The 16886-nt window shown below is 34.4% G+C and overlaps 1 protein-coding gene across 3 annotated transcripts in view; it reads left to right on the top strand.

Moving 5' to 3' along the window:
- The window catches only part of LOC112047276 (shootin-1), a 118045-nt gene that overhangs the window by 4703 nt on the left and 96456 nt on the right, over positions 1–16886 (top strand). Inside the window, exon 1 of one of the 3 annotated variants that reach the window (XM_052883374.1) lies at positions 684–1471. The exons of the other annotated variants lie outside the window; for them this stretch is intronic. Coding sequence (XP_052739334.1) covers positions 1427–1471 — 45 coding nt within the window. The 5' untranslated portion in view covers positions 684–1426. Of the gene's footprint in view, positions 1–683; positions 1472–16886 lie in introns of those variants that run through there. 3 annotated transcript variants of the gene reach the window in all.

Genomic DNA, 16886 nt, shown 5'->3' with positions numbered 1-16886 from the left:
TGCGTGGATTTATTGGATGGTGAGTGACTAGCATCAACGAGTCACAAAGTTGAAGCCAATGGGTGGTGCGTTTCGCTGATGAATTTTAGGGTCCCAAGGTGCTGGCGACTCAGCACCAGAAAGTGCAATGTTGGTCGACCTCCACAAGGCGACGTTAAATGGGTCGCAAGGATGTTGCAGGAGGTTAAGGAGTATTGTATTTGGAAGGCGTTACAAAAGGCCTATGTCCAAAAGTCGTTGAAACGTCCATCCGCTGATATGATGATGATAGATGAATCTGTTCGTCGAAGGTTAGCACTGACGAAAACGTTCAACCTTCAGATGCACGAAATTAAGGAAAACAAGTACAATTGGAACGTAATAAAAGAATATAAGGAATGATAAAGGTTTTGTTTGAAAAAACAAGTCTTTATTTCAGTAAAAATAAAGATGGAAACCGTTTTGATGACCACTTTATTTCAGTTATTAATTTGCCTTCACCGATCAATACCAAAATTACAAGCAGGTAGTTTGTAATAGGTACATGTAATACAATTATCACACGTACTTGCTCAAAGCGTATTGTTTCGTGAACATTCGATATTAGCTTTGCATAGTTAGGTTACGTGCAGATCGCGTGACTGTGGCTAAACCTATCTACCCATTTGGCAATATTCAGAGTTCATGTTAATCCGTCAGTACACTTTGGTCTTGTGAAACAACGGCCGTTTTGTGACCTTAACTTCTTATTCGCATTAACCAGTTGCGGAATAGTTAATTCATTGTTAAGTGTTCGTGGTTATATTGTTTAAAGGGTGCTTCTCTTTGTTTTTTTTTAATACGCAATAAAGCTGTGTAAACTCTTTTTGAATTTGTTGTAAAAAATATGATTATAATCAGTTGCGTAGCGTGCATGTATCAAAATTAGTTGGGAAGCCCATTAATGAAGGGTAAAGATTTCTCCTAACGGGTTTTTCAGATAGCATGGGTACTATGACCTGTATGACGTAAATACGTACTATTCTCGTGAACTTTCAAGAGTGAAACGTACTGTCACCCGCACTATCCTACATGAAACGAACTGTAATAAAAACAAAAATGTGTGCTAAAAATAAATATAACAGTGACTGACATGTAACCTATGTAGTACTGTAACTTTGGAATTAAGTGAGATTGTGGATTATATTTTACTAATTTTCGCTTTTACACGTAAGGGGCCTGTAGTCTAGGGGCCCCGTATCATTGATACGGCTAATTAGGCGGTAGCTACGCTCCGGTACGGTATGACTTGACTCTCCTAGGTAGGTATATTGTGACAAACTCTAAAACACTAAATTATGATAAAATGTGGCTTCAATAAGCATAATAAATATAAACAATTTTGTTTTCTATAAAAAAAAGGATAATGTGCTCGTGAAAACTGTTAAAAATGGATATCATTTAAAGCATGAAAAAGGTATTATGGCGCCCAAAATGGAAAGTTGTGAAAATGGTGAGTGTTTAATGTAGATCACTGAATAAGTATATTACGAGTAGATGTGTATCAGTTTCCGTTGGAATTATTTTAAATATAGGTACTATGTTTACTTTGACAGCCTCCGTGGCGTAGAAGTCCTGGGTTTGATTCTCGGCTGGGTTGACTGAGGTTTTCTTAATTGGTCCGGGTCTGGCTGGTGGTCCATCCACCCTACGGGCAAAAACGTACCGCCAAGCGATTTAGCGTTCCGGTGCGATTTCGTGTAGAAACCGATTAGGGTGTTGATTTTCATCCTCCTCCCAACAAGTTAGCCCACTTCCAGCTTGGATCGCATCATCATTTACAATCAGGTGAGATTGTAGTCAAGGGCTAACTTGTAAAGAATTAAAAAAAATACTAGGTATGTAATAAGATAACTAAGCATCTATCACTGTGACAAATTTTCCCCTCCCTGTATAACTGTAATTATCATTATCAACCGATATTCGGCTTACTGATATGAGCTAGGCCAACAGTCCACGCTGGCCCAATGCGGATTGACAGACTTCACACACGTAAAGCATTAAGAAAATTCCTGACGATGATTTTCCGTGATATTAAATTTCTTAAAATTCACACAACTGAAAAGTTGGAGGTGCATGCCCCAGACCGATTCGAACCCACATCCTCCGGATAACTCAACAACGCTTGGACCAATTTGGCCAATTCTTTTTTAAAATTGTTCGTTGAAGTTCTAGGATGGTTTTAACGGTGAGAAAAATTCGAATAATTGCCGGAAAAATCATAAAAATAGCCCTTTTCTTTGTCCCATACAAATGTTTTCTAACTAAAACGTAGTCAATTTGAGGTTTATTGTTATTGTATAAAGTTCATATTATTAATAATTAGAAAACGCGGTAGGGGTAGGGTAGGGGTAGGGGTAGGGTAGGGGTAGGGGTAGGGGTAGGGTAGGGTATGGTAGGGTAGGGTAGAGGAGTGGGTCGCGTAGGGGTAGGGTAGGAGTAGGGTAGGGTAGGGGTAGGGTAGGGTGGGGGTAGTTGAAAGTTTACATCGAGTTTCACGCGGACGAAGATGCGGGCGTCCGCTAGTTTATTAATTATTAATAAAAGAAGACATCGATTTTGATTCTTTTTTATTTGTATACAAAGCTTATTTTAGACAGAGTCTTCTGTGTGTAGCTGTGCACGATAAATATTGTCAATCCGAAAATATATTTATTTTTGTTATGATGAAAAGAACTTTAGTCTTCCAGCTTAAATATTATTGATTGTCAGATGCAAGGTTTTTTTTTATTTTACAAACGATAAAGATATCAATTAACCAACATAAGTACTTATAACGTGAAAGTCTTGCAAAATAACTTACATCATCATGTGGTCGATTGAGTGTACTTTTTCTACCATGTTAAGTTGAACATTATGTTTTATTAGATGACTGTCATATATTACAAGTATCACACTCCGTATATGGATCGTAAATATGTAGTTTACGCAATGGTTATGAAATATATATCTAAAAAGCATTATATATTTACTGCAGAACCTTTTTATTACTATATTCATATGGTTTATTTTCGAAACATTTCACTGCTTTATATTATTATTTGCGTCGACTAGTGACAAGGGCTTGCTTATTTTTTGCGCAATGAATCAGCCTGATTGGTCAACGAAGAAATGCAGAAATGCAACTTTTTCTTGTCACTATTCCACTTGGGCATGATTTGTAATAGATACATGTTTGGCTGGTGGGAGGCTTTCGCCGTGGCTAGTTACCACCCTACCGACAAAGACGTACCGCCAAGCGATTTAGCGTTCCGGTACGAAGTCGTGTAGAAACCGAAAGGGGTGTGGATTATCATCCTCCTCCTAACTAGTTAGTCCGCTTCCATCTTAGATTGCACCATCACTTACCATTAGATGAGATTGTAATCAAGGGCTAACTTGTAAGAAATACAAATACACGTATTGGGATAAGTTAGCTCTTTAGTTTAATAAATTATATAAAATTTATTGATAACAAGATGAATCAAAAACCTTTCCCAAAAATTTATGCACACAATTTGTAAACATATGAGTATATACGGGTCGAATACACAAACTTCTTTTTTAAAGGGGTTAAAATACAAATATAATACTATTTTTAAGAAATTTTATTTACAAGAATTTTGAGAAATTATATATCACGTACTCAAACGGTGAAGGGCAAACATCGTGCATTAAGTACCTACCTGAGAAATTTCTAAATTCCTACGTGTGTGAAGATCAGCATTGAGCCAGTATGTGGACTATTCGCCTAAACCCTCTCATTCCGAGACGAGACTCGTGCTCAACAGTGAGCCGAATATGGGTTGTTAATTATTATTACCAATGGCGTGCATAAGATTGTCTATCAGGTTATGCACTAGTAATAAAATTAAGCGTATTTCCAAACTGGAAAAATCTTTATTTAATAAGCTCTAAGAAGACAACTCTTAGAGTATGCAGTACTTTAATGCATGTATGGAGTGCACGCCACTGGTTATTACCTAGTTTTTTTTTTATATTTGATTGAAATCTGTAATTATAATCTTGTTTTCCTTAATCCTAACGGATGCACGTATCTACTTTTGTACTAAGAACAGATCTAAACAAGGCAACTAACGGATAGCAACCTTCGGTTAGCAATGCAGGGCTATATCGATGCTAAGGGCACATTGATGATTGCCAACGTTGCTATGCAGCCAAAGAATCATTATTAATTATGCACTTGCATCTAAAATTTGAACCTAGTTCATATAACCCGTTTAAATTGAGAAGTTTCACACTCATACACATACATACATAGCTTTAATATGCATTTCTAATTTAGATGCATAATATCAATGGCGTATAAACGATGGTTTCCTTTAGACAGTGGTTAGTAATTTTGATCAGCCCCTGCATTCTGTAAAGTTACAGCGATGTGACATCGCTCATTTCCATGGCAACTTCTTTGTTATAGCTTGGTAAGTTCGTTGATGACACACCCATGATATGCGGGCGACGGGGGGAAAGGGCTGAGCGGGTGCGAAGTCGTGCGCGCGGTGCATCGCTACCCCCCTCCCGGCCCGCGCGGACCATCGGGAGTGTTTCGAACAAATTTGCCAAGCTATAGTGAAGTTTTATTTTTGACATCCCATAGAATTAAAGTTCAAACTTGTTATGGGCGAATACTACATCGACGAGTATGAAATAGCGTAATCACACCACAGTTAGTAATAAACAAATAGTGAATAAGAAACCATGTAACTTGAGAATTGTTAACAATAGGTAGTTAGCTCGTGTATATGTACTTTTGTAGGTAAATGAATTTGCCTGCTGATCACAAATCAAAAACCATCGCATATCTATTTATATTATTCTAGAGGACGCCCGCGACTTCGTCCATTTGGAATTTAGTTTTTCACAAATCTCTCGGGAACCATGGATTTTTCTGGGATATAAAGTAGCCTATGTGTTAATCCATGCTATAATATAATCTCGGGAAACCATGGATTTTTTCGGGATAAAAAGTAGCCTATGTGTTAATCCAGAGTAAAATTCATTTCCATTCCAAATTTTAGCCAAATCGCTTCAGTAGCAGCGGCGTTAAAGAGTAACAAACATCCAAACATACATCCAAACATCCATACAAACTTTCGCGTTTATAGTAGGATTAGGAGGATACATACATCGTCATAGAAGACAAATTCAATAGAGACTTGACATGTTGTCCTCTGCCCATCGTATAGACAGGTGTTAAACCAATTTGTATGGTAAATAGTGTTTTTCTGTATGTAATGCACGTCATTGCGTGTGGGCTTAAATCACAGGACATACACATGAATGTAAAAGAGTACAGGTTTCATATAGGTAATTTGTCACTTTCTCTAGTATCTACATATTGCCCGACTGCATAGGAAAGTGTACTATATTTTCTTTCTAACAAGGCAGTGAAATTTAGTGTCAAGTAGAATTCTTTGCAAAAATTATTTATTTTAAATATTGATGAACAATATCTTATATCATGCAATATTCTTCTTTTAAAGATATTTAAGTATTTGTTTGTTATTCTTTTCAAGTTAGCCCTTGACTACAATCTCACCTGATGGTAAGTGATGATGCGATCTAAGATGGAAGCAGGCTAACTTGTTAGGATTAGGATAAAAATCCACACCCCTTTCGCTTTCTACACGACTTCGTACAAATACTAAATCGCTTGGCGGTACGTCTTTACCGGAAGGGTAAACTAGCCACGGCCTCCCACCAGCCAAAACCTTAAAAGATCTACAAAAGAAGCCCGCGATTGCACATATCAATTTTATAAATATAACTTACATCTATTTTATTTTCTAATGATATACCCACATGCCTGCAGCGCTGTCGACATGACGTATGATGAAACTCATCGTGTGTTAGTCGTGATGTGCATGATGGCTCGACTTGAAGCAAAAGTCGCGTTGTATAAAGAATCGTATGTGGATAGCATCAATTTAATTGTGGGTGACGTCACGGGCGTCCGCTAGTTTGAGCTATGAAAAGATCATCATCATCATGTCACTCGATGGACGTCCACTGCAGGACATAGACCTTTTGTAGGGACTACCAAACATCACGATACTGAGCCACTTGCATCCAGCGAATCCCTGCGACTCGCTTGATGTCGTCAGTCAGTCACCTGGTGGGTGAAAAGATAAAGTAAAATAAAGATAGAAAGTACCTACGTAAATACGTATTCAATTCTTTACTTCATCCGCTTCATTCGTACGCACTTATTGCTTACAGCTCTATGTACTTACTAACGTCTTACATCATCCGTGAGACAATTTCATGTTACATTTGCGATGTATAATAACTGTAATGACATCTATTAGTGTGTAGTGTATAGAATCGTCCGATATGCCACACTTCCCCGTTTCTTCTGTTTTCTAACCGCAGAACACTGTGTCGTCAGTGCATTGACGTCCGTTTGAGGTTGACGGTAACTACATCCTTGTTATAATAGATGTCGCGATGTATTTGTGTACTAGCGAACGCCGGCGGCTTCGTCCGCGTGGGTACCCCTTACAAAAGGCAACCCTAATAGTTAAACATACCATTGCGTAAACTTCATATTTACGATCCATATACTTATGGAGTTAGCCAGGGATCCCTGACTAACAGGCAGTTTCTTCATGTAAAGCTAAAGTAACAGTAAAAGTAGTAAGTAGTAAAGAAGACATTATTGTTCAGTGAATAAGACCGTCACTTTTGATTTATGACGTTACTTTGAGTGTTACTTGCGATGAAGAAACTGGCCGTAAGTGTGATTCTTGTGCGTATATTACAATTCGCGGATTTTTATTACTGTTAAAAGGGAAACAATTCCGTCATCTTCATTCGATTATAAAGCGCACGCAACCCAAAACTCAACAAATATTATTTCCCGTTTAGCCACGTTTCATTGATATTCAGGTCCTATTTTTCGTAGCGCTAGTTTTATTTTATACTAGCGGACGCCCGCGACTTCGTCCGCCCTTAGACCTCTTTAATTAAGCCCTACCTACCTACTAACTATAAACTACCTCCCTGCCAATTTTCAGCTTTGAACATCAAGCAGCTTCGAGATTTCGTGATGAATGACCTTTGACATTTATATATTAAGATTGTGAAAAATTTCATGAAAAAAATTAATGTGATTTAAGAAATTTTAAAATTCATCCTTTTAACGGGGTTCGGGGTTCGGGTTTTCTATTCTACTATATTCTATTCTTTTCTATCATATTTTATTTGATCTTTTCTATTATATTTTACTTGACTTTACATAAAAACTTTCAACCCCTATTTCAACCCCCTTTTTTTTATATTAAGGATAAAAAGTAGCCTATATTCTGCTCTGGGACCTTCCCATTTATCTTCAAATTCATTTTGATCGGTTCAGCCGTTTAGCGGACAGACAGACTTACTTTCGCATGTATATTATTAGTGTGGATAGCCATATAATACCTACTCGTAAATAAACTGATTTACCTCCCATATTTAGGCTATTCAATTTACAAACAAGCATTAATTATATACTCCTATTAAAATGTATACCGCCAGTATGGCATTCGAACTATATGAGGTAATTGGATTCGCTTGAGGGATGGTCTCGGGTCACATGTCTCGCTAATTGCCTTCCAATTAGTTTCCAAAATTAACTCGCTACATGATATGACATGACATCTATAACTAATAGAATACAGGAGCAAAAACAGAGAGTCTGATGTTGAATAATAATAAAAACCTACGAATTAATATACGGAGCGATGAAAAAAACACCAGAACTAAAAAAATATTATAACTTTTTTAACCTTTAGTCATTGAATCTGAAAATTGGATTCACGCTAACCTTTGACTCTGAACGGTGTTCCATAATTTTTCACAGGTAATTATTATGGAATAGGAAGTAACCGAATGAAGTCGCTAATTACTCTGTTATTTAGAACAATTGAAATGTTTTTGATGAAAATTGTAATTAGAAAGTGATGTTTTGATATTTCGCTCCAAAACGGCTTATCCGTTTGACGTGTACACTACACTAACAAAGAGGTAGATTACAAATTTTGCAACAAAGCTTCCTGATTGATTTTTTAAATTGTTAAGTACAAACAAGATTAAAGGAAAGAAAAACCGCGAAAATAAGAAAATAGCGATCAATGATTCCTGTCTGAATTGGGTGTGTTATAGTTCAATGTAGTTATAATTAGTTGCATGGACATTAATAATTATGCGGATTAAAAAGGTAAACAGTAATGTGTTGCCATTTGCCAGTGGTTTTATAGGTAGTACTAAATAATTCTTATGGTTATTGAATTGCCTGCACAGAAAATATTTGATAAAATGTGTCTATTTGTAGTAATTACGACGACAGAACTAGATTATGAGTAACTTATAAAGTAAAGAGTAGACTAATAGTGAATCTAGAATAACAAAAAGCTTTCTTCTACAATCATTAGACAGTGGACGATTTCTACTTTCAAAACTATTAAGTAGATAAAAGGAATCTAATGTAAAATTAGCGGGGCCTCGCAACTTCCCGGTCCCCTTGTTTCGGTTTTTTCGGTATTTAATTATTTATTTTAGATCTACATCATAGCCGCGATGTGAAACATCGTAATAAGAAATAGCTTGTATCACTTCCACCACAACTGCTAAGCACCTTGCCCGGTCAAAATCAATCGCACATACATTTCGGTTTAAAGATATTTATTTCTCCAAAAAAGAACGTACTGTTCACTTAACTTAGAGTTAACATATCGTCATTTTTGCAGACAGCATGCATTATTGGAACAAAATTTTAATTACATTGTTTTTTCAATATTTTGTCCAAGTTTGTGAAGGTGTAGGATTTAATCGATTTCTTGAATGCTTTTATGTTGTTTAACTCCTTAATGGAGTTTGGCAGATTGTTATATAACTGAGCACCCTCACATAATATGTTTTTATCTCCATAGGATTTTGGTACTACAGTACTTGTAAATTATTAAAATATATATTGATTGAACTGTGTTTCGCTTTAAAAGTGCACAAAGAACAATCCGGTTGTCGGTGAAATGAGAAATGGGGTGTGCTACAGGGACGTTTTTAAGGGGTACTTACAAAATTTGCGTCAATAGCTTACACTATGTTTACATCATTCGCCACCTTATATTTGATTAGTTTAGATTGTTATCGTTATTATCAGTATTAGCATTATATCAGTTAATAGTCATTTTTGTAGGGATCACCTTACAGAACGGTGGTCCTGCGCCGCCTGCTGCGTTTAATCGTTAAATGCTATCGTGAAGTAGGGAAATGCTAATAATATCTTAAATTAGTTACGTATTTGATTATATAGACATTACGAGAGTTTTCATGCTTTGTTACATGTTTATGAAGATTGGGATCTCTAGTTGAAATCGCCCATCAATTCCGCGTCAGTCTTCCTTACTCGCTCGTGTTTTCCGTGTTTTTATCAGAAATAGGTGAAATCTGATTTCCCGCATGTCCTCGTCACGCTAGTTTCACGTCTCGACCCGACAAACTGAGTGACGTCATTATCTACATAATGTTTATAGTACCTACTTTAAGTAGATGTGTTACACAATATAATAATTTGAATAAACTTAATCTAAATTCTAAAATCTATTCTGCTAGATCTTTTTTATCTCCAGTTTGCTCACATTTGGTCTTTCTTCGGTTTTTGTTATTATCATTAAGATAAACAAATTCCTTGGTTACCTAGTTCTCTTCCTACCTATTAGAGCAAAAATAGATCTACTTTTCGGATTCGAAACTTCAAATGGTTCGTTTGTACCATAGATGAGACATGTACCATATTAATTAGTATAAATAGGAATACTGGGGTTAAATTATGGATTCACAAAACTTATACATTTGAGAATGCTGTTTTATTTTTTGCATTTTTAGCACCGACACATTTAAAGGCATTTTTACTTGATTGTGATCTTACCTAGTGTAAATTACGATGATAGGTCATCTTAATGAAGGTTATTTTATTTTAAAATTGTGTAAAATCTATTGAAGTAACAATTTAACACGAAGGTATTAAACATTTGCCTGACACTGCAAATTTATTATGTCATCGTACCTTATATCGCAAAATCTGTTTTAGGCAACCACATTCAGCATTGACCTTCAGTTTGAAAGCTCGTAGGTCTCAGATATCTTATTCCTCCTACAGATTACATCAACGCATAAATATTTTTCAAAGGCGGCGTTTGAAGAGTAAAAAACACGACTGCAATAATAGGTATTGTAGAGTCACGAGGTTAAAATAACTATAAATAACTGGATAATAATACAATTGATAGAAGGAAGTCACGCAATTGTCTTATTAACAATATTCAAAGGCATATAATCACAGCACATCGCTGATGGCCATATCAAGCAATGTTTTATCTTGGACTAAGTGAGCATTTAAGCGCTATGGTATGAGTACTTTTTATGTGGCCTCTTAATCAGTGTTATGTCTGGCTAGGCGTTTTTGTTACCGTGAGATTTTATCAGGTATTGAGCAATACTAAAGATTAAGCTAACAATCTTTGGACCTGAGCTCGAATTTTCCCCGTCTTAAAAAGGAGAGAGGTTTGAGCTGTAAAAATTAAAAATAAGCTAATAATGATGATTTGGATTAGCTAAGTATATGGCATATAATAGTTTATAGCAGCTCTATGCTGAATACCTTTTAAGCTGTGTCTAATGTTATTCCATATTTTAGTATATGGACGATTGTCTGGACCATTGTAACCGGTTATCTCCAAAAGCCAACGTGACCTATGGATAGAATCATGGGCTGTCAAACTTTCTTCTCTTACAAAATTACGAAGGTCTGGCGACGCCGGCTTTCGCCCTATATGGTTATCGGTTCAACTTTAAAATGCAAATTTCCTTTCAGCGTTGCACACTTGTTTATTCAGTTTAATCACGATATCAGAATAGTTACAATGATGTAATGGATTATAAATAACTAATGAACCGGTGCATGTCCGACAATAGGTTATGGGAGTGTTGCGCAAAATGTCGATGCATTATCTCTATCAGTAGATTTTATCGCAATCGATGCGCTACTGGACGATATCGCTTCTGTCTTCGCCGTAACAGATGAATTAACTCATACTGACAAGATGACTCGAGCATTTCTGTAGATTACTTTTACTGATTTCTGTTGTAACTTGTAATATTAAATAAGTGAAACTCTTTCATAAATGTTGTCATTTCTGAGTTTAAATATATTACTTTATTAAGTTAATTGCATTTTAAAATTTTTATCATTTGGTGATAATAAACTCAAGCACGTATACTTATTAGCATTTTATGAATGTTTTCCTTTACGCACAATGTTGTACGTACTCATTTTACAGCATTGCAACAACATCCTCCTTTATGACATTTAATATGTAAAGTTACTTTTGTTCTTCCATGGTTCGTTATTTACAGTATCATTATTAAGATAAGATAAATATACTTTATTTGCACACCACAAAGACAAAAACAAGTGAAATAAAAAACAAATTAGGAAGAGATCAGCATACAAAAGGCGGCCTTATCGCTAAGTAGCGATTTCTTCCAGGCAACCTTCGGTTTAGGAAAACTTAATAAAATTATTCATTGCAAGTAAAATTTTTGTTGTAGCAGTGACCCAGTTTATTAGCGACGAATAGTTGGCGCGCCTTTTTTTTTGCCGTGACAGTAATGGAAGAGTAGTCATTTTAGGATTGCGGTCTGTGCAATTCCCGGCGATTATCCTTTAGAACCGAGCTAATCTGCAAGAGATTTCAAATACGCAAACTTTAGCGTAAATGAGCTAATGTTAGCTTTTAGCTGCATGGTTAAAATACTCAAAATTCTGATTTCTTATCGATAACAAATTCGAAATAATGCGGTTAAATCTAAGCTTTTGAAAATATTTGTAGGACCCTGATTGTTCTTTTCACTTACCTGTATTTCCAAGCTTGTCATTTCTATATTTTAAATAAAAACACATTGAGTGTTTTTATTTAAAATATGACATACACGCGATCTGGATATAAATAAATCAAACAGGTAGGTGACATATCGTATTACTTGCGCTTTTTGTAACGGTCCGAACAGAAAGTGTCTCGTCGATGTTAAATCTAAACTAGAACGTTTATTTTATCCACAATCTCGTATCTCCCAGATTATCTCAGCCTGTTACTTGAACTTGCTGTAACCAATATCCACCGAGGTGTGGTACCCTAGCGGTTTCTAATGTGATATCGGTTGGTAAAGTCTAGGTTTCATTCGTTACAAGGCTGTCGCGCCCAGTTTTTTATTTAGCCATGGAATCATTTATTTATAGAGCAACTCAATGTTTTTATTGTTTAAATGGTATTGCTAAGCAGTGAAACTCAATGTTAGAAAATCGGCTTACTAAAGTTTCAAGGTATATAAAAGACAAGTTACTAAAGTAGTAAGTTACGATAACTAGAGGTATTAGTGTTTATTTAAAAAAAAATCCAGAGCCGTAAGTATGTTCACGGTTCCAATTTTTACCTACGCATATTGGAGAAGTGATTGTTTATATTGATCCTTAACCTTCATACGGCTTACTGCATAGCTTTTTGTTTGTTGAGTTGATTGTAATTGGAATGACGATACCGGCTGAATCTCGTATATACGTTTACGGCACGGTTAAGGTAGTAATGTTAAAGAAATTTTGTATCAAATAAATGAGAGTATTTCTAACCATTAATTATCTTAAGTTGCCACATTATAAAACTCGTCAGTTGGAAAGTGGTAACAGTACAAGTTTTGCAAGCTCAATTAACTTTATCGATATTAATGCTTCTGTAAGATGGCGTACATCCTGTCAAAGCTCAGCTACATTATTAGCTTACTAGATCTTTAAAATTGTAAAAGTTAAATGGATGTTCTCGAAGATATTTTATTTACAAGACGTGATGATGTTTAGACTCTAACTAAATAAGTTTGTGAAACTCATGATATTGGCGAAAATTTATGGTTAACATTATCTAGTACTATTTTCACTGTAAGTATATCAAATCCAAAAATACCGGTAAGTATCATGTCAGTACTTTTAATAACTTTTTGTATTTATTCCATTTTTATTACCTTACCTAGAATATAAAGTCTTTGTTTGGAATAAATTTTGTGTAATTCAATAACCTTAAATTTTTATTCGGTTTTTAAAATTTCATTAAAAATTTTGGCTGTAAACCAGACTTCATTCCACGATGAAAGTAATTAACATTTATGAAAGAGGAATGAATGACAAGGCATTAACCTATATTTTTACATCGTGTTTCCACCCTCGGCATGTTTTTTCGCGTTTACACACCCTTAAACCTATAAAGACCAACCCTTTTTTGTCACGCTATCATGACTGTTAATTTTATCATTTTAAACGATATACTTTAATAGAAAATATATTTCGTTGTCTATTAATTAATACAAATGAATGTATTGTAAAGTAATATTTGATCACATAGTCCATTCATTAAAAATCTATTTTTTATAGTAATTTCCACTTGGAATTTCTTAGAGGTGGAAACTTGTAACGTATAGCATATGATTAATTATTCTATGCTATACATAGTTCCAATCATATAAATTTTAGGTACTTGGGATCCACTCGAAGTTAGTGATAAGAACGATAACTAAGATGATCTAATATGAAAACAAATCAAAATTTACAAGACATTACTTACATAAAAATTACCTTTGCCACTAAAGTAGCGATCATAAATAACCGCATTGATTTCTCAACTGCGGTTAGGAAAAATTCAAATAAAATTTATTATATCTGCAATAACTTTTATTTCGGATTAGATAATAAATTGTCTATCAAAACTTTTACGGCTTTCTGATTCTTGTGGTGGCTTTATTGCTTCTATAGAAACAGCGAGTAAAAAGAACCTACCTTTGGTTTAGCTTACTTAGCTAAGATAAGATTTTAAAGAGGACTTCCTCTTTAGTTTCTAAGTAATGTTTCATACGTGTTATTGTTTACATGTTTAAATTTAGATAGCTACGTAAGAAGTGTGATATTGTCATCTTTTCTTCAAAATGCCATAGGTAAATCGTGCACATTGCACGATTTACCTTTGTACTCGACTATATTAATTTTGTGTTGATTGTTTATTTATACATATATATTATGATAGTTATTATTTCGATCTATTGCAAATATCTATAAGTCAACTATAATTTAAGATATCGGTTCGTAAACTCTTCATTAAGTTCTTGATACATTTAAATGACTTGGTATTTCTCATCATTTATTATTGAACTGAATCTTACTACATCATCTTCCTACATATTTGATATTTGTATTGTAGGTACAGGTACATAAATATTTCAAATCGTTAATGAGTCCATAGTAATGCTGTTCTTTTAATATTTAAATTTAGATGTTATGTAAAATTATAATACATATAATGTATCACAGCTTGTGCAATTTTTTAGATTCATCTAGATTTACTATCTCATCTAACTCAGTGCAAACGTTTGATATTTTAAACTTTCGCAATTCCAGATCATTATCATCATCGTCTTCATAAAATTTGCATGTTATACAAGACGAAGCTAAAACCGTACAGGAAGTAAAAACTGCTTTACACACGAGTGGATATTGTTAGTCACGGCACGACTCGATTCCTATAGTATAAGTCGCCGTACTCCTTTAATATTGAGTTCATTATTATATTTATAGAACTGGTATATTTATAACTTGTGGTATTTTAGAACGTGTTCTGCTTTATACTTAAGAGTGCATTCAAATAAAAACATAAATGCATATTTTCGTGAAATGATTTTATTTTTTCATCGGTGACTCGTAGATACTCGAGTACTCCACTTCATGTTGTAAGTATAGAATCAATTGTAAATTACAGACGATATATATCCGGTCACAGCTAAGAAAGTCGATTTCTCAATCTTCCGGTTCCATTTCTCCATGCGCCGGTTACATTCAATAAATTGTCCAACCTCTGTGTCATGAACATGTCATATTAAAATTTATGTATCGTGTCCCCACGACGATGATTTGCTCTTTAACGATTGATAAATCGATTTTTTTCACCTTCGACATATCAGAGAAAGTGAAATTATCGATATTATACCATCGCATTCTTAATAGTTCACGACAACGACGCTTGCATAAAGCCGTCGGCGTCACCCGAAGACTTATTGTTGTAATGCAATATAGCTAAGGTTTTATTTGGGAGTTAAGTTTATTTCTATTTCATTAATTCTTGCTACAAGAAAAACAGTTCTTTCTAAAAAGGGTTTCTAAGTACAGTGTCTTTTACAGCTACTTCATTCAAAGTTACTCTAGAAATGTTTTAATGTTCATGTTATATTCTCTACGCGTCCTTAAGTAGTTAAAGCGCATAAATTTTATCATGATTCTCATCAAAATGTATGTTAACTATTTAGTTAGTTATTCTTAATGTAAACAGCATTATGGCCGCGCCTAACTGTAAAAATATTAACGTGTCACCGGCTGTGCCATTTCTTGTCAATATTGCTTAGAGAAATTAAAGAAAATGGTTGTGGTGATTTTGTACCGCAATCGGCTCTGCTTCCGTGCAAACTGAGTTATAATAAAACCACTAGATAAAAGGTTGAACGTTTTCAAGGTCAACGAACGGATCGCGGTAGTAAATAATTTTATTCATAATATTTCTGAGACACTATCAAACTCATAATCTATTTACTTCGTTTCATACAAATAAGTGTATCTCGTAATAATGACTATTCAACTAAAAGAAGTAGAGAGTAATTGATAACAGAGTAATAAATGAAATTGTTAGATAAATTACTGAAAAATTAAATTGAAATCAACAAGAATCAAGTTAATTAGATAATTAGTTCACCTCTTGGAACTAAATAATTGGACCTTATTAATCTTTAGTTTCGTAGCGTTACATAGGATAAAAACTCTGCAATTGCTTGTGTAAAAACATAACGAGACTTAGTCACTTGGTTTTAATGAAGAAATATTCCGGATTCTTTGATTTGAAATAGATTCGTGAAATTCAATTCAATCTACATTACTTTTACACTTTTTAGTATTAAGGCTTTTGTTTACTTGTGTAATTTTTAATAAGAATTTAATGTATCTTGTTTGCACTAAATATGTGAATTTTGCTTTTTCTGTAAGTAATATAAACTATATTGCAATGATACTTTCAGTAAACCGGTGGTATGCCATAATTAAAGACGCTAATTCAGTTCAATTGTTTAAAAATTCAACAAATTGTTCAATGATAATTTTAAAATATAACTTTGGATAAACCATAATAATTCTAGACATGTCACTTAAGATAGTACACTTCATAGGCACATGTCTGTAGGTATTGAATTTGACCAGAGTTTCGACTAGACTGTTGTATCATAAATTGCTCTCGCGGTGTCATTACTGCATTTACACAATCGATTGTCAGTTTGGTTGCGAAAGGTGGCGTGAAGTAAAATGGCTTTTCGTCATATTATTATGATTCGATGAATAGGTAGTACAGCAGGAATAAGTACGTAGAAACGTTGCACATATGCTTTTACAGTTTTTAATATTTTGAAATCTGATATCATAGAACTTTTGCTTCCTCAGTTGATTTAACGAAAATTAAATTGTTTTTTTAAGTTAATTAGCATTGTACAGCTTGTGGCCTAAGGTGACACTGATAGATAACGTGGCTTTGAGATTTGCCAAAGTTGGGTCAGTAGATCCAGAGAAAACCTCCTACAACACCTCAAAATTTACATCATTATAATATTAGTATATATCACTGAGCAATTGTAAGTAATAGCATTTTGACGTCTTATTGTAGATTCTAGTAAGTGCAATAATTAATATCAACGTATAATAATAATTTATAGCATCTCATTAACATAATAAAGATGTCCTTTGTAACACGAGTCTTGTAAGA

The sequence above is a fragment of the Bicyclus anynana genome, chromosome 9, assembly GCF_947172395.1.
Source record: "Bicyclus anynana chromosome 9, ilBicAnyn1.1, whole genome shotgun sequence".
NCBI lineage: Eukaryota > Metazoa > Arthropoda > Insecta > Lepidoptera > Nymphalidae > Bicyclus > Bicyclus anynana.
This window is presented reverse-complemented; position numbering and strand designations above follow the sequence as displayed.